The sequence below is a fragment of the Gallinula chloropus genome (genome assembly GCF_964237585.1).
Source record: "Gallinula chloropus genome assembly, chromosome: 13".
In the NCBI taxonomy this organism is placed as follows: Eukaryota; Metazoa; Chordata; class Aves; order Gruiformes; family Rallidae; genus Gallinula; species Gallinula chloropus.
The window spans coordinates 11867211-11885485 of NC_140098.1; the positions used below are offsets into that span (position 1 = coordinate 11867211).

The 18275-nt window shown below is 42.0% G+C and overlaps 1 protein-coding gene across 1 annotated transcript in view; it reads right to left on the minus strand.

Moving 5' to 3' along the window:
- Positions 1–953: 953 nt before the first annotated feature.
- Positions 954–18275, minus strand: part of SLC12A4 (solute carrier family 12 member 4) — a gene marked incomplete at its 5' end in the record, with an annotated part of 48548 nt that continues 31226 nt past the window's right edge. The window contains 19 exons of the mRNA XM_084270128.1: positions 954–1210; positions 1931–2105; positions 3188–3321; positions 5198–5212; positions 6036–6220; positions 7027–7134; positions 7233–7364; positions 7535–7704; positions 8381–8576; positions 9608–9776; positions 10823–10927; positions 11625–11744; positions 12096–12194; positions 12690–12808; positions 13197–13371; positions 14119–14176; positions 16108–16206; positions 16290–16454; positions 17423–17637. Coding sequence (XP_084126254.1) covers positions 2014–2105; positions 3188–3321; positions 5198–5212; positions 6036–6220; positions 7027–7134; positions 7233–7364; positions 7535–7704; positions 8381–8576; positions 9608–9776; positions 10823–10927; positions 11625–11744; positions 12096–12194; positions 12690–12808; positions 13197–13371; positions 14119–14176; positions 16108–16206; positions 16290–16454; positions 17423–17637 — 2356 coding nt within the window. The 3' untranslated portion in view covers positions 954–1210; positions 1931–2013. The remainder of the gene's footprint in view (positions 1211–1930; positions 2106–3187; positions 3322–5197; positions 5213–6035; positions 6221–7026; positions 7135–7232; positions 7365–7534; positions 7705–8380; positions 8577–9607; positions 9777–10822; positions 10928–11624; positions 11745–12095; positions 12195–12689; positions 12809–13196; positions 13372–14118; positions 14177–16107; positions 16207–16289; positions 16455–17422; positions 17638–18275) is intronic.

Genomic DNA, 18275 nt, shown 5'->3' on the forward strand with positions numbered 1-18275 from the left:
TGTTTTTTTTTTTAAAAAAAAGAGTATCTCATAGTTTGGCCAACAACATCCTGAAGAATAAAATATTTTTCATAAACTTTATTATTTCTCCTTTAAGAGTGTTTGCAAATAGGTGTTAACTATGATGACTGCTGTATCCTTGCATACTACTGCTCAGTCCTGTAACAAACAGCACGTGAGTTATAAGTGAGATTTATTCTTCTTTTAAAATGCAAGTAAAATGAATTTTCATTTTCAAAATCAGAAAAATACAGACTTGTTAAAAAAAATAGAGAGAACAGACCCTGGAGTTGTTTCCTGGCTGTTACCTTGCAGGGACCTTGTACGCACTAGTACCAGCCTGCTCCCATCAGGTATGGCCTGTTTCACAAAGAACAAACTTAGGCTTTAGCTACAAAACTCTTTAACAAGCATTTTGTTGCTGTGCTATTCTTATTCAAGATAAAAGCCTGGATAGTTTCTCACAGTCCCGTCTCAGAGAAATGGGTGATGCTGTCATCAGTGAACAGCCAGGAGCGCTGCCCTGACAGGGTTGGCAGGACTAGTGAACCAATGAGCAAAAGCACACAGGTCAGAAATGTGTCAGTGCCCACCTCTCTTCCCATACTACTAATCCAGCCCACCGACGTCAGCTCCCACTTGTCCCTTGTATGGGAGTACAGCTTGTCCAGGCAGACGGAAATCCTCAGGAGGCACCAGCTTGTGCACATCCCCCAGCCTACAGGCACAGAGCTGCACCCAGCTACTGCATATGGCCGAACTCCAGACCCAGGAGCCTTTACTCACTAAGCCGGCACCTCCACAGCGCAGTACGTGTGCCTTTGGGGGAGCACTGGCACCTCCCTGCACCTTCCCCTCACCCAGCAAGAAGCTGGAGCCCAGCAGCGCCCCGCAGGGACGGACAGAGGGGGTTTCCCCAGGTAACTCACCACAGCACAGAGAACAGGTTCAGAGTGTATGCAACATTTTATTGAAAAAATACGAATGTTCTGTACATAAAGTACAACTCAATGGGCTTGATAAAATCTCCAGAGACTTATTGGTTAATCTAGGTCTTCTTTTCTTCCGTTTCCTCTAAGGGCATAAAGCATACAATGAAGCAGCAGGTCCCCTGTACTTGTGCAAGTGCAATCCCATCGCTGTGCGTGCAGCATAGCACCTGGCTCTACAGACGGGGCTCCAACATGCTCAATGTACTTTGATGGATGGTCTGCAAGAAATTTAAAGCATGGAAGAACTGCACAGGACTGGTCCTTCAATCCGCTGATGATTCAAAATTTATTGAGAGATCTCTGATCCTAAACAGCCTGCATCTGCATATCCAATACTTCGGACAAATAAATACAAAAATAAATAGGGATCTGGCCTCACAGAACCTCAAGTCTCAGAAGCAACACAGTTTGTAGCAAGCTACATACATAATTTCAACTATATCAACATAATTTATTTAAATCTCTATCAATAAAGGTATTAAAAGTATAAATTCTTACCCAATACTGAGAGTTTAGTTCTGGAAATAAACCCAGAAAAACAAAGCTTTAAGTCCTCTCTTACAATTTAGTGTGCTCTTAGAAAAGGCTTTATAGTTGAACTTCAGCAGAAACTAGCTGCTATATAATGTAATTCTATTCCCCCAAACCTAATACAAAAAGCTTTTTAAATCTTTTTACAGTAACTGGCTTTCATGTCCTAACTTTACATACAGTTACTAAAAATACTGCACGTTGCAGTGCTGACTAGAAATAGGTTTAGTGTTAAACTACATGCACAAATGCTGAAGTACCAAAGCAAAAACAATAATGTGGCAGCTTCACAATTAATTTATGTTGCTAACTGGATGGGGTAACAATACTGCATCCCAAAAGATATGTATGTTGCAAATGGAAAGACAACGAATAGGACTGGATGAGGAGAAAGTTAGGCAAAAAACCTTTTTTCTTCTCCATTTAAAACTGGAATGTCCGTTATCGCCAAGAAGGTACATGTAGACCAGGGTTAGAGGCTTGTAGTAAATCAGGAGTAAATTGTGATGACTTCTCGGCCGCCTCCTCTAACGAGTAATACTCTCTCCAGACCCTCCGTCAAGACTTCAAGGAACTCCATGTCTGTTTCCATGCAGTTAAGGAGAGAAGTAGTATCAAACCCAAACCACATGGCGATTAGTCCCTGTATGGGCTTTACGTGCCAGGGTTTGGCAGCGGGGAGGGGCTGCAGGGGCATCCTGTGTGGGAAGAGGGAGGGGCTGCCCCCATGTCGGACAGAGACAGTTTCAGCAGCTCCAAACCAAACCATCCCCAGCCTGAAGCTGAGCCCATCAGTGCTGCAGGTCACACCAGGCTACACAGTCACACTCCCTTCCAGCTGTTCTCTGTGAATACTGAGTGTTTTGCATTTGGAGTGGCTCAGCCTCCCCAGGGACGGGTGAAGGAACAAGCGTCCTCACCCACAACCTCAGGTTTAAAAATCTCTCCCAATCTGTAGCAGCTGTGGTTGAAACCCCCGTATGCTAAAGAGGAGTGTTTTTATCTTAGCCAGCAAACTGTCCTGAAACAGATATTGCTGCTATCTAGACTGAGGAGAAACAATCGCTTGGTCTGCAATTTGTGACCTCTATATTTTGGCACAGGCCAGTGAAAGGCTAATTCAGTGGCACATCCAAGGCTGAAGAGCAGCTGCGGACAGAGAACCGCCACTCCAGGAGGCTCACCTGATCACACCCTCAGCTCTGGCCTTGCTGAGGGGCATGCTGCAGGGATCCCTCCAAGTGCCTAAACACTGTGGGCTTGAATTTCATCTTACCACAGCATTGCCTGTGGGGCTACACGCTCCTGGGTTCTGATGAGAGATATGCCTGAGATGCACCTTCTCCTGCAGATCATCTTGTTCCCTTGTGTTCAGACATTGCCCTGCCCAAAGAAGGCATTTTGTGAATGCCTTCAAACATCTGCTACATCTACTACTGAGAATTAAATAAACTTAATTACATTCCATTAATTAATTAAATAAAGATTTCAAACCTACAAGGCTTCCAGAGCAACCAGTGGCAACTTTTACTACAAGCCAGTGCCCCTGCTCAGTGGATACTACGTCACATACTACAGCGTGACAACATTTGTAGCACAATGAATTCAGGAGCACAGGGCAAAGGAACATCATTGTGTGGGCCAGGCCTTGCCAGAAAGGATACAGTTTTCATCGCCGTCAGTGTTCTTTGGAGGACCAGGCATGTTGAGGAGAACAAGTCTGGCATCATGGGATCTATTTACAATAACTTCATTCAGCTTCACTGCTGTGTGCATTCTTCGGACATTAGACTGGTTCCTGCAGAAGAAGCACATTCAGACTTACTGTTAGAAACAGGCCTCTGAAAAATGAAAATGATTAAAAAGGACCTTAACAGCATGCTTTAAAGCTCCTGAACACCCTGGTGTGTGTCAGCACACAGCTAAACGTCTCAAACTTGATGATGGAGATCCAAAAGAAATTTCAGAGAGTTCTTCAGGTACTGTTTAGTCCACTGGGTTTAAGATCCCTGGAGTCAGGTCTCCAGCTTACAAAGTTCCATGCCTCCTCAGGAAGCATATTTGATACAGAGGATTTACAGTCCTGCATAAGAAGTTACAATGCATTTGCACAGGGATATGCACTCTGACTCTGGACACTTGTGCCTGCAGAGCCTTCCCTGCTGCAGCCCTCTGCAGATCCCCTCACTCCCACAGCAGCACAGACCCCGCGCCTCCTCCAGCGTGGTACTGGAAGACTCTCTCAGAGACCCACTGGAACCAAGCAGGAGACCAGGACCACTGAGCTCAGCCCACGCTTCCCGTGAGCACACGTGATTTGTGTGTGGAACAGCAGTTGACATCTCCAGAGAAAGCCTGGCTTCCTACAGGGATGTAGGAACACAGCCTACAGACGCGGGCTGGATGGATGCCTGCTTATGGGGCTTTCACGGGTACAGTATAGATTTTAATCCTGCCTTCAGCTGGACGCTCATCAGCCTCTGCCTGGCTCTTCACAGCAAACACGACACCAGGATCTCTAAAATCTGAATCACGATTTCAAATCCAAGTAGCCACTTGGTTCAAAAGGTATGGGAGAGAAGGCAATAGAAGGAGCTTGATCTCATAACCTCTGCTCCTTGAGAATCCAGGCTAACTGAGGTAACAGGATTAATTATTCAAAATTTATCATCATAAAATAACAGAAATTATACTGGGACAGAACTGGAGAGTATTCTTTGGGGATCTGGAGACAGGGAATGTTTTCTTCCTACAGGAAATTGTTATTTTGGTAAAGCAAAAGGAAAAACAATACAGAAATAGACATTTCAAAGGGAGAATGTATCCGCAGCTTTGAGGATTTCCACTTGGGTTTTTTTTTCTTAATTTTAATATATTAAAAACAAGTCTTAGTAGAAACAAATATAACATAAATCTATAGTCCAGCTTTACATGTAATGAGTGAAAGTCTTTAGTAACCTTGCTGCTCTTCCTAATATTTAGGTTTGCAAAGAAATGTTTTATACAGTCAGAAAATAGAAGATGTAAAGGTAAGAATGATGTGTGTGATACTAACACCACGATTTACTCACTTCAGAATTACCTCTCTGTTATTTCATGGTCTTATTTAATTTAGAGCAAGAACACCATCACCTCAGAAAGCCAGGGCCAACACAGAAGACGTGAAGAAACCAGCAGCACAAACAATATACTGTTACTAACAATGTATAGTTTTGGAAAAGTAATTGAAAGCTAAAGGTTTGGTCTCATCTAAAGTGACATTTACAGCTGGCATCTCCCCAGTGATTTGAAGGTGTAGGCTGTTAGAAAGAGTTTGTTTAGTGTCCAGAAAGAACATCAAAGCAGTGTTGTGGAACAAGAGCTTCTCTAAATGAGTAATGTTTTCCACTTCTTGTGTCATACCCTGCGCAAGTAAATAGGTTCAGACCTGTAATTAATTGTTTTCTATCCTGACTTAGTTCTTGTCAGGACAATCCTTGCAGCTTGTTACGTGCTGTTTATAGTGATACCTAGCATAAGCAGCTAATCCTGTGCCCTTTAAAAACACTGCTAAGGCCGATCAACTCTAACTCCTTTTCTTCCATAATTACATAGTTTTCCTGCTTTTAGTTAAGAAAATTAAGTCTTCCCTCTCAACCATCTTAATGTACTTCTAAGTTAAATAACAAACTTACAAGTTTTCCCACTCTCTGAAAGCATGGAAGAGGAAAAAGTACAGGTAGTTAACACCAGATTCAGCAGAATTTCTACAGTATACAGACTACGTATGATCCATCCTAAACCAGGTTTCTCATTGATTTATGAGGATCAATCATTTATGAGGATGAATCAAATCAATTCTCATTGATTTATGAGGAAGAAGAAAATCTGGAACTTTGTCTACTACACAAAGCTGAGTGAGTGAATGCCTCGTGCAAGAGGAGGTACATCAAAGAGGTCGCAGAAGATTCACGCGTTTTTATGCAAAGCCACAAATGGAGCTTCACTTCTACCTATTCAAGGGGCAGGCACGTGGTAACACTAAGGCCACTGTTAGGTGTGAGTGCTCCTTGGACAGCAAGCCTGTCTTAGAGGGTTTTATCACACACGTGGTCTATTTACAGCCATTCATCATCATCTCCACAGCTGCTTCCTTGCTGCATTAAACATCCACACTACACATTAGATAGTGAAATTATCATTCTTTAAAAATTCTGATTAGATCAGGGAAACTTATCAGTCTGGTTTTTAATTGTGTGCTTTGTTGAGGTATTTGGGAGACATGAGGGAAGTTATAATAGGATTTAACAGTTCTAATTTACAATTTGACTTTATCAAGTAAAATGTTGAGGGATGTGTGCCACGTATAATTGGTTAGAGATTTCTCAGGAGGCTAACTGCTGTCTTTTTAGTAGTCAGGTCTCAAGGTTTGTTGCACAAGTCTGAACGAAGGATTAGGAGACAAAGGATAAAAAAAGCACAGCACATCTTGAGTTTCAGGAGGAGCAAGCTGTTGCCTTAGACAAGACTCACGGCTTAATGCTGATGAGATCTCTAAAGGTTCCCACAGCGCTGCCTCGGTTCCGCTTCTCAGCATCACATTTCTCTTTTGTCCAGGTCATCTGGATGTTCTCGGGAACTGAGTCCCCCTCATCTTCTTCATCAGAGTAGAGGCTCTCCAGACGTGCTATTGAATGCCTGTCCTTTACCAGCTGGGCCTAGAGGGCACATGAATGAAAAGGAGACTCAGAGACCTTATTTTACCTTCTCTGGTTCTGTTTAAGCAATTAAAGACTTATCTGTGCAAAATAAAGGATACAATGGAGCAGTCAGTTTAGCATTTAAAAGAGCTCCGATACCAGACATCTGCCCCAGCCAGTGATCTTGGACACCACACTGACTCTGAATAGTTCTGGTGGGTGTAAGTTGTGCAAAACTGGAGCCCAGAGAGGCCTGTATCTATACAGGAAAAAACAAGGTCTAGCTCAGATCACATCATCGTCTGAAACAGTGGGCAAGTCTGACTCAAAATTGACAGCAGCAAAAAGAGTTGGACAAACACACACAAAAAAAGTTAGATCATCTGCACCTTTCATAGCTACAGGTCCAAACTGGAATGACATCATCAGGAGGAAAACAGGATGTGCTATAAATTGAGACAAACCCCAGACATCCCATATAAAGCAAAAGCAAGGTCAAGAAAGGGCTGAGAGGAGGATTACATCCTTAAGTCATGGAGTATCATTTACATCACAAAGAGGAACACACAAATCATTTCTACAGCATACACACTGCCATCATTTTCCCCCAAACCAAGTCCTTTCTAGCATCCTTTAGCCAAGTACAGGCTATTCGATGACTACCTGCCACTTTGGGAAACAAGAAAAGCTGCACTAGAAGTATTTCCTTACACCTTTGGAACAAAGGAGTTAAATTTAAGCAGCTGCTATATTTAACACTCCTAGGAAGGCACTTTGTGTCATCCGCCTCAGCAGCCCACAGCGATCAACCACAAATGACATACCTCCCTTTCCCTCTCTGTTTTTGTCAGCCTCATTTGCCTCAGCATCTGAGATCTCTGCTCCATCATAAGAGTTCTCTCATAAGTATATGCTGATATATCACTATTGTGCTGTAGAAATAAGAAAAAAATAATACTGTTTGTGAACAAGTCAGACCCAAATGGCACCATTCACATCATAAAGGGGAAAACAGGCTCAAATCCCTTACCATTTCTACCACTTCTACCTCTGCCTCTATTCGGAGCTGATAGAGGAAAGTAGCCAAGTCCTTCTTCATCTGAATGCTGTTATCATCCATCTGAGCTACGGTGAAAATTCTCATTTTGCATTTTCTCCAGACCTGGTGAGGGAAGGCAAACTCAGTATCTGAGCCAATAATTTGCTCACTAAACAGAAGCATCGATATATCCACTCTGGTTTACCCCTACAGGCTCCACTACTGCATCTTGTTTCTTTAGGTTAATGCACATAGAAGTAGTTGGGTGACAAACTCTTTGGCTAGCTCCTTACTTTGTGCTGTTTGAGAAGAAAAGGAAGCAGCATCAACATGCCTCCATCATGCACAATCCACCACACGTCAATGTTGCCTTCGTTGTAACGCTCGTGGTTGCTGGGGTAGAAAGACACGTTTTTGGGAACCAGCAGAGCCAGATGGGCTGCAGTTGTGCAGCGAACAGTACCTGCCCAAAAGGGGACAAACAGTTACTCACAATTCTGCAAGAGTGATCTATGAGGTTTAAAAGAAGAGGACACATCAGCAAACTATAAAAATCATCACTTCCATACAGAAAACTATGCACAGCCAGGCTTGTATAGACAGGCCGGACCAAATGACAAAGGTAGGATAAAAAGACTTAGAGGAACACAAGCCCTGCTTCTCATCTGAAATAAAAACATTAATCTTCAAAGCTAAGTAGGAGGAGAAGGCATCTGCTCTGTTCCAAAATGACTGCATTAAGTAACTGGACCATAGGGGAAGGAGAGGGATACAGGCAAGGAGAGTGTCAGCTCTGTATTGAAGGGAGACGGATACATTACAACCACACAGATTATCCAAGAAACAAAATCTAGTTTGCCATAAAACCAGTATCTCTCAAGTGCATAACTCTGTAGCCATTTATGAGGCAGAGGAATTTTAGATGCTAGATTAATCTTTGAGGGTCTTTCATAGGTCTTTTACCTACAAGAAGCAATATTTCAAACATAGAGCACTTTTGTGGGAAATTACTGACTTCACAATCATTACTAGAAAAATCAGACTAAAACCCAAAACCAATTTCACATGGATTCTGTTAACACCCCCTATGTGTACCATATGTGTAACACACATGTTCACACAGAACCTGTGAAGCTCACCTATAAACGTCTTCCATGACCTTGGGTCTTCACTTTGTCTCCAGCCGTACGGCCATCCCAAAACCACAGTGTTATGTTTCATGCCACCTAGTCCACAGGACTGGATCAAGTGGGCAATTCCTTCTCGAACTTTATTGGCCACAACTACTTGACAGAATCCTTTCACCTTCTCAATGTCCATCATATTTTTAATAGTCTGCAAGACAGACAAGCAAGAACCTCACAACCAAAAGGAACTCTTAGTACCCCTCTATCACGTGATTACAGTGTAAGTCCCTGGTTCGCACATCCACAGGTAAAACATATTTCAAGGCAAAGCTCTGCTCATCAGCTTTCCTTGGTAGAACAGAAGAGAAAATAGCCAGTACTTGTGAGTAAGGCTTTTTTAAACAGACAGTTCTCTTCCAAACATAATTTCTAACATATTAGGGTAAGAGTTTTTTTCTGTGCTATAATCAATAGTTTGTGGTATCTGTGTTACTGTCTGACTTTCCATTTTCTAATCCTTCTAATCCTGTTCTCATAGCTTAGCTAACTTCATTCAGATTTCCAGTTTCAGATTTCTATGTAACATGCTATCAAATCAATTTACAAACAGAAGCACCAAACCCCCAATGCCCATCAAGAATACTATACCCTTTATTTGTTTAAAAACTAAACCTAAGAATTAGCTTTCCCTTTATAACAGGTTTTCTGTATCAAAAAATACCCTGGGGAAAGAAAGCAGCAATGTGCTGATACAACACAGACACAAACAGGGTTCTGTTGTCACGTTTACAAAGCAAAGATGATGAAATAATTTATTAAGAAATTCACAGGACCACCAGTCTGTGCTTTCTGTAATAAATCTGTCACCACACGGTGAGACACCCTGCATACTCACTAAGTTTGTCCTGACAGTTATTGCAATGTTCAGAAAACTCAGTAGCTCTCTGCCCTCCACTGATCCACACACATAACCTTTCATGCTAGTTCTTTCTTAGAAACAAAGAGAGGTGCACGGTAAGGCTGTCTGCATAAGTGGCAAGCATTACTACTATTCCCAGCGCCACAACTGGCAGCTGAAACACGTCTGCAAGCCCTCTACGCAGCAGCTGTAGTGCTACCCAACTAGTCCTGTATTTCATGGAAGACTTATGGATATGCTTTTTCCCATGTAGGATTATGAAACTTCTCAAGCCATCTGCCCACTCACCCCATTTTACTTCCGGAATTTAAGACACCGACCTGTTCAGCAGCCTGGGCTTCTCCATAAGTTTCCAAGAAATTCCCTTGGATCACTGATCCTATGATAGTCAAACCTTTGCCAGCTTTCAGCTGAGATGCAAATGTTAACAATCTAGGGTACTTTACATGTAAATCTTCATCAAGTTTCAGAAGCACCAGCAACTGAGGCCTGGAGAAAATAAAAAAGGGGATCTAATTTTACTAAGGCTTTAACAAAAGCACTTCTAAAGACCTGCCTCTCTCCTCACTTCAGTCATGCTTGAACACTACCTCAAAACAGTATGTTCTTTCTGTATCTCACACACTAGAGGGGGTTTAATTAATATTTTGTTTCGGTTAATTCAAAGCAGATTTGAAGCACTGAGAGAATTATTCTGTTGCATTGTTTTGACAGTCACAAAATCCATTCATGTACTTAGCTGAAGAGGCCTGTGTTAGTGTTTTATTTATGTGGTTGATTTTCAAGGCCTTTTAAGCACTATTAGAGCACATGCTGTGATCGTACTGTAAGGCTGTCCTTCAGATCTATCTGGGTACTTGTGCCAAACAGTTGGGAAACATGAATATTTTCATCTAAACACAGAACCCATCTGCCTTCCCACCCCTGAAGCTATTGCTACATATCAGTTAAGTTATTTTCTCTCTCGAGCTGTGCTTGAGCACGTATAAAAAGATTTTATAAATCTTTTATAAAAAGATTTTATACTTCATAATTTTGGTAGATTCGTAGTCCTTTTGTTCAGAGCCTAGGAGTTGTGCAATGCATAACTCAGAGGAAGGTTCTTGCCCACTTAATCTGTCTTCAACACACAAAGCCAGGGGAGAAATGCTGGCCACTGTTCCAGTTTTTAATCCTAGAATGTCAGCAGTGACTTCTTTGCACCCCCTTGGGAGTTATCATGGGCTCTGGACCTCTGTACTTGGGATCTCCACAGGTTTCCCAAGTTCTGCTTCTGAATGTGCCAGTTAAAGATCCAAAGGACACAGAAGTTCTGCCCATGCAGAGCCCGCACAGTAGGGCTTAGGCAGTGGCAGGGCAGCTTACCTCAGACTCGACACTTCTTTCTTCACCACCACACCCCATCTCCCCACCCCCCTTTTTTAATTAAATATTCCGGGCATTTGAATTAATTCACACAGACCAAAGGCCAGATAAACTCCTTAGGAGTAAGTAGAGAATCATGGCAGTGCATTTGGTTAGTCTAAAATCAGTACCTCCAGTTCTTTGTGTGCGGAGGGCCCTCCTCCAGCCTGAGCAGAGCGTATCTGGCTGCGCTGAGCGACAGGCCCCGGATACCATCACCCCATTCCTTCTCCGCACTGCAAAGAACACACAACTCTCAGCCTGTACATGGTTCCGTGAGCATTTAACCACACACAGTCATGATATAGAGGAACCACTACCTAATGGGTTCAGTAAGGCGACACACAGCATACATCCCAAGTCCATTTATCATTTGTACAGCTGTGCCCCGGACACCACGTGTTGTATATACACCTCATCATCTAATTTGCAATCAACACTCCACTGCAGAGAACACTTCCCAAGCACATGCTGGCATTGTAACACTCAGGTCGTTTGAATTCAGTTACACAGCCACATTGCAGCCCGACTCCATCATATCCAAACCATCTCCAGGAACCTGACCTGCAGATTCAGCTTTCCAAGGACAGTTCTAGACAGCCCTCTGCACCAGATAAACTGCAGTAAGAGGGCTGCCTTCCAGAGTTCAGGGCCTGACATAATTAAGTGTGACAGCAGATGGGAGGATCCCAACCAGGGTTTCCAATCCCTGTGACTCAAGTTTCATCAGACACCTTTAGAGGCTTAACAACAAAGCACTTCAGGGGCTTTGGTTTAGAAGTGACAGAGTAGAACAATGAAAGAAATGCACTAATAAGGGAAGCCATCTAAGCCGTATCTTTGGGCAGTTCCCTCTCCACATGTGAAGGCTAGACATGATTCACAGAAAACAGACCCAATCTCCTCCCTCTCTTCTATCCAGTTAATACTTACCCTTGGTATTCAATATACTTGTAAATCATGCCTGCAATAAGCATAGCTACCAAAGCATAATACCAAGATGAAATGAACATCAGTGCCAGGCAAATACTCATGCCTAAAAATGAGAGGGCCCTGGAACAAAAAGCAAAGATATTAGTGACTAGCTGAGTAGAAAAGCTTAAAAACTAGTCAATTATTTCTCTTGCTCTTTTTTCTGTAAATTGCTTCCTCTGAGCTGGCAGTGGAACTAGAGCTTTCAGTGAATCTCCCTGGCCCCCACCAGTTTTAGTATCCTGCTGCTGGAATGAAGCTCTCATGTCATTAAATACTTGGGTCTGGCCCACTGCGGCTATTACATGGATGGACTCTTGCCTTCCGCTGATAGCCAGAGAAATAAAAGATGCCCAGAACCCTCATGGAGAGAGCCTCAAAACCCACGCTGCAGATGACAGACTAGGTGCTGAGCACCGGCCTTCAGCTTACCAGTGATAGTATTTAAAGCGGGGCCGCCAGTTCGGGGTCCTGAGAAGCGTTTGCACTGCGCACGCGAGATTAACAAAGAGGTAGCACATCAGGAAAAACCTGCAGAAGGAAAAAAGCACAAAGACTTTCAGCACACACACTGACAGATTCTGCCACGTATTATAATCACATGAATGATCAACTGTCAAAATACAGCCGTCCTGTCACATGTGCCAATCCCTCTGGTTTTTATTAGTCTGGACTATCAGTACAAAGGGGTCAGAACAGGCTTTTATTTGGATCAAGCCAGATCTATCTACAACATCAATGCTATCTTTGTTCTGTGATAAAAACAACGTTTTCCCCCAACAAAATAATAATACACTAAAGCCATATTTATTCACCGAATACTCCAAAGCAAATAAATCTGTATGTAGAGCCTGAGACCAGAGAACTCTTAGAAATACTGAAAGTGGAATTCAGGCTCCAATCATTTGCTTTGCTGGTTTAAGATGTGGTTCAGAAGGACAACCAAACTAGCAAAAGTCAGAAGAGCATCACTCTCTTCTCAGCCCACCCTCTACCCCCTTGAATAGCAACCCCCCCGTTTCTTACATTGAGAGAATTGGAGCAACCATGTCAAGTGAAGCAATAAGGATTCCCAGCTCAGCAATTAATGCTGTTAACAGAAGTGCCCATGTCGGTTCACCATTTGCTTTACCATGACCAAAAATCTGAAGAAAGAGAAACATTAAGCATATCTTCCTAGTAATTAATAAAAATTAGAATAAAGAAAAAAAGGCACCTTAAAAACAACAGTAGGTTTTCCTACACACTGTTTCCTCTAGAGCAACGAGTCACATTATTGTAATGGCTTTATGTGCTTCACTGAATTAATTTTATGAAGAAGTCTAGTATCTACAATATATGTCTATTCAAACTCCTCTGTAAATTCCCAGTTTTTAAGAAAAGAAAACAAAGAATTAAAATTAAAACTACTGATCTTCACATCAACTCTGGGTAAACTAAAGTAAATAGATCCGGTTTCCAAGAGCATAAAGTCAAAGGGCGGTTAGTTACTACGTACAGAATGTCTTTTTTAAAGAAAATACATGTACAGACCCAGAGGAAAGGAATGATGTTGTCCTTTGCTATTGCCTGCAGCAGCCGGGGGGCTCCGGTAAGGCTCTGCAAGCCTGCTCCACAGGTAGAGAAGAAGGACCCTATCACAATGACCCATGGCGAGGGCCACGAGAGGGTCCCCACCACTAGGTTCCTGTTCACTGCGTCCCCGTACCTGCGGAGAGGAACAGTGAGACACTCAATTTCAAAGCAGTGTTCTGACACTCACCTGGGCTTTCTCAGGTCAGGGAGCCTACAGCAGACCAGTCACTGACTTAGGGAGCATGGTCAGCAAGCACAGGCAAGATGAGAGCAACTTTGCAAGCTATGTGCTAACATACGGTAGGCTGTTTGGTGGACACTATTGACCTCACCAGTATGGTTACAAAAGTCAGCAGTAGTGCCTCAGATGGCAATGAAGCCAGAAAATAGTTTGCAAAAAGTAAGTTTGCCAAACTCAGTAATTAACCAAAAAGAGGACAATGAATCAAGGAAAAATAGGTTCAGGTTCATCTGGAGAATCAAAAAAATATATAAAAGGAAAACAGAAAGATAATTTTTGTTGGTTTGTATGTTGCTTCTTCAGGGAAGAGAAAGAAAAAATAGAAATCTATAGTTTACTGTTAGGGATTTGATCTTTGAAGGAGTACCCATGGAAACTGAAAAGGGTTCATCAGCATAAGACACAACAGTTTTGGGGTGGGGCGGGGGAGGAGGGGAAAGAATTAAGACACAAGATGCAAAATCTGTATTAAATCAATACAAAAAGATTCCCAAAATGTTTACAATTTATAAACAAATATGACAAGGCACCCAGCAGTGAAAACAAACAAACAAACAAAAAGAGCAGAAGGAAAAAAAGGGAGGGGGGTGTGAGATGGAAGAGAACATTAAAGAGGGGCATTAAAGCAGTAGAACTTACTTATCTCTCAGGACTACACCTTCTATGCAGGCTCCAAATAATAATACACAGCTGAAGTCTTGAGTACAGAGTGTGCTAAGGAAGCAGGATTTATTTAGACATGGCAGATGAAAACAAACAAAATACTGTGGAAAGTTCATCACATGCCTCTGTCCTACTGCATTTGCACCACAGCATCTCCATAAGCACATGGTAAAGCTGATGAGTAAACTAATGCCTCACTGCTCACATATACCTTACAATTCTAAAGCAACAAAGTTATTATTCTAAGTTTCAATTTTAGAAAAAGATAGTTTTAATTATTATGATACAGGAGGCAACTTCAGACACAAGAGCAGGAGAGAAGAAAGATATTTTACTATCAGTCTCTGGCCTAATCTAGCAGATTAAATTAACATTTACATATAAAATTCTTTCCTTTTAAGTTATTTTAAAGCAAATATAGCAAATATAGCAAAACATTACCTTGCACTTTCTCATTTTGTGGCCTCTGATGATGTCCATATCACAAATAAATCTTTGTATATTGGGTTTGGTTTTAAACTGTACTACTGCATTGGGGTTTTTTTTGACCTGCAAACGTTAACACTAGATCTGGGGTTATATCTGTGACCTGTTTTAAAAGTTATACTTTTCACAGGAAATCCAGACTTCCCAAAGTAACATCTGGAAAAACTGCGCTCCTAGGAAGCCTGATTCCCAGCTTGGCAAGGTTTGCCAAGAAACAGGTTCAAAACAACAGAATTTCCATGAGAGTCACCTCAGGCAGCAGCCCTTTGAGTGAGATGGATTCAGAAAGCCCTGACAACAAAGTTTTGAGATCCTTGTTCCTATTAATTGACTTTTGCCTTCGTTTTGTGTTTTCCTTTAATCTCTTACATCAATAAATTGTGGTTTAGGACACTAACAGCTGGATGAAACCAAAAGACCTTGGCTTCATCTTTTCTTTAGCAGGAGACAAGAGATTAGGACAGTCTTCCCTAAGCAGATTCTAGGCCTGAAGAGTTTAAACCACATACAAAAACCAGCAACTTGAGCTCGGGCAAAGGATGCTCCTCTGAACAAACAGCCCCCCGACGTTCCCCCACCTAGAAATCTGGTAGGAGGAACATCCTCACATTCCACAGATTATGTACTCCAGTCTCAGGGGAATCAGACTGTAAATGCTGAGTCGTTCACAGCTACATGGAGCTCACTAGTGAGCAGAGTGTTTGTAACACTTCCACACACGCCAGCTGGGCATGTGTCAAACAATCATGGAATAGCACTAAATCAGATGACTGAGTTAAAAATCAAGGGGGAAAGAAAAAACATTCCATAAACTGATGTAAGATGGCCATGTTCCACTGACTTCAAAATTAATAAATAAAGTCATTGAGCAAAGGATGGTCCTCTGAACAAACAGCCCCACCACGTTCCCCCACTTAGAAATCTGGTAGGATTCACATTCCACAGATTACGTACTCATCTAGATGAGTCTTCCCCGACCCACCCCACCCAAAATAACAAAAATCCCCTGAAAACCACTTCTGGGGTCTATCTAGTCTAATTTCTAAGTCCAGTTTATCAAGAAAGCCTATACTCCTCCTTGATGTCACTCAAACTAGAAGACTTTTTTTTTTCTTTTTAAAGGAGCTGAAATTTATGCTCTCTCCCATTCAAAGCCCTCCCTCCCCTTAATGGTCCACTGCCTAATAAAACAATATATATATACCTGTAACCTACCAGCCTGAAAAGCTACAGACCACTGCATAGCAAAGAAAACCAACAGAAATGCAAAAACACAAAACAAAAAACCCAACACAAAGAGGGGGATGGAAAACACAAGATAATCACTCTGAGGCTTTCAGTTCAAAGACTGTTGGTGTTTTTATCCCCCACTGCCCAGTCATACTCACACTAATTCAGTCACCTGAAAGCAGTTCAACAGATCAGATACACAGCCATCTGAGTAACTCACAACAGGACTCTGCGAATTGTAAAGGATACAGACTAACGAGGTGGTGACAATAGCAAGAATTGTTCCAACAGGAATAGATTTCTGTGCATCTTTGAGGTCCCCTGATCTGTTTGAACCAGCCATGATACCTGAAAACACATTTTGGACATAAGATCATGGGAGAGAAGAAAGCCCAGAGACCCAAGACGCCCCCTTGTCCCAGTATTCTCACCGGTCACTGAAGGGAAGAAGATGCCAACCAGGACCATGAATGAAGTAGCTATATCTGAAAGCACATACAGATGAAGGTTGTTCTTCTGGCCCGCTACATCAACAGATGGGTGATGTGCTTTCTCCAGTATCTCTCCTTTCTCCAAATAATTGCTCCACAAATTGTCTTCAAAGTTGAAGAAAAGAAGAGCATGTTTCAGTTCAAACCTGTTCTCATTATAACAGCTCTACAAGTGAAGATTACAAATGCAATTCACACAACTCAGTGACCAACGCAAATTAAGACATGTGCAAGTTAAATGAAAGAAAAGTTATTGCATGCTTCAAGGGAATCTGCAACAGAAACAACAAATACATATATATATATATATGAAAAGCCTACAGAAATCTCAGGACTTTTTGTATCTTTTAATATTACTATGTATAACATTCTTTTAACTTCGTATCTAGTTTAACTCTTAATAAGAACCACCACACCCACAGAGAGGTGCTGGAAGAACCCAAAGCAGCAACACTGACCATCTCTCTAGGTAGAAATGGGATTGTTCCTCAGACAGCAGAAGAGTTACATGGCTGGCATCTGAAGTTTCACCAATAAATGCTGTGACCGTTTTAGAAACTAGAGTACTGGCCTGTGTGAAAACAGGAGTCAGAGGCTCTCAGCACCTGCACAAAGCAGCTGTTTGCTGGAGAAAGGCCAGTAACAAACACTTTTCAGTGGTATATTCAGAAGCAAGCCAAGAAGGAGGAGCACTGTTTTTACAGAAGTGCTCTTATCTTTCAGGACACAACCTTAACCTGCTTAAAATGGGGAGTCAAAGCTACACAGAGTCCTGAAGAATTTTAATAACTTACATTAGTATAGTTCATAATTATAGCTGACTTTCTGCTGAAATGAGGAGATGTACAAGACAAATTTAATCAGTTTTACAGCAGACAAGTACTGTACAGGTGAAAAGTTCCATCAACTCTTTTTAAAGATCTTCAGACTTGGGTTTTTTCTTGAAGATAATTTTCTTCATTGTAATTACATTTCTTTCATTCTTCTTTCTTAACCAGCAGGGAACAGTTCAACCCATTTCAACTGCTTGGCATGCCACCTCCTTAAGGGGAAAAAATTATATTCTATCCTACCTTTTAAAATACCACTGGCAGCTCCTGGAATTCCTGCTATCTCAGAGACATTGTTCATTAGGAAATATTCATCACAGTTCTCGGTGGTTAAGTTTGTGCTGTGGCAGAAGAGCTTCCAAAGCTCAGAGGCCACAGTGACGTTATCCTTAACTATGGTTTTGGCACAAACATCAAACTGATCTCTTGACAAAGTCCTGTTGCCCAACATGCAAATCCTGGAAGGGAGACATGAAAACCAGTGTTGTTATATGGTGCCAGGAAAATGAAACCCACCCTTCTCCATAATTCTTCTTCCGTATCATGGAACATTGAAGCAGCTCTAGTCTGCAACCTCATTGCTTGCGTTCACAAAGATGGTGGCAGGAGGACAAAGACTTTGTATCTGTTTCCTTTAAGGGCCAGAAGCGTAAAGCTGCTTTGCCAACAATTTTGGGAGAGGTTTAAAAAGCTCCATCAGTGTGATTTATTGAATTGCGTAAATTTACCTTGAACAATGAAAGGGAAAGATTAACTGGGGGCCGAGGAGTGGGAAGGGAAAGTGGCCTAAACAGAACTACTTGAGTGGAAGAGGTGTGAAGAATACTAGCATTCACATTGCTAGAAATTTGGAACAAAGATATTGGGAATCACATTATCCCAGTCTTTGAGTAACAGCATTCAAATGACCCCTGACATTTTAGCTTCAGAATTAGGAACGTACATTTCCGTCACAGTAAGCAAAGGCTCTCCTTGTCTGAAGATACTCCACGTAATTGCTAAAATCCTCCAGTGCCAGTTGTGTTTCACCAAACTACAAATAAGGGTTATTCTGGCACTGAAAATTTTTAATCCACTTCTCCAAAGAGGGAGATAT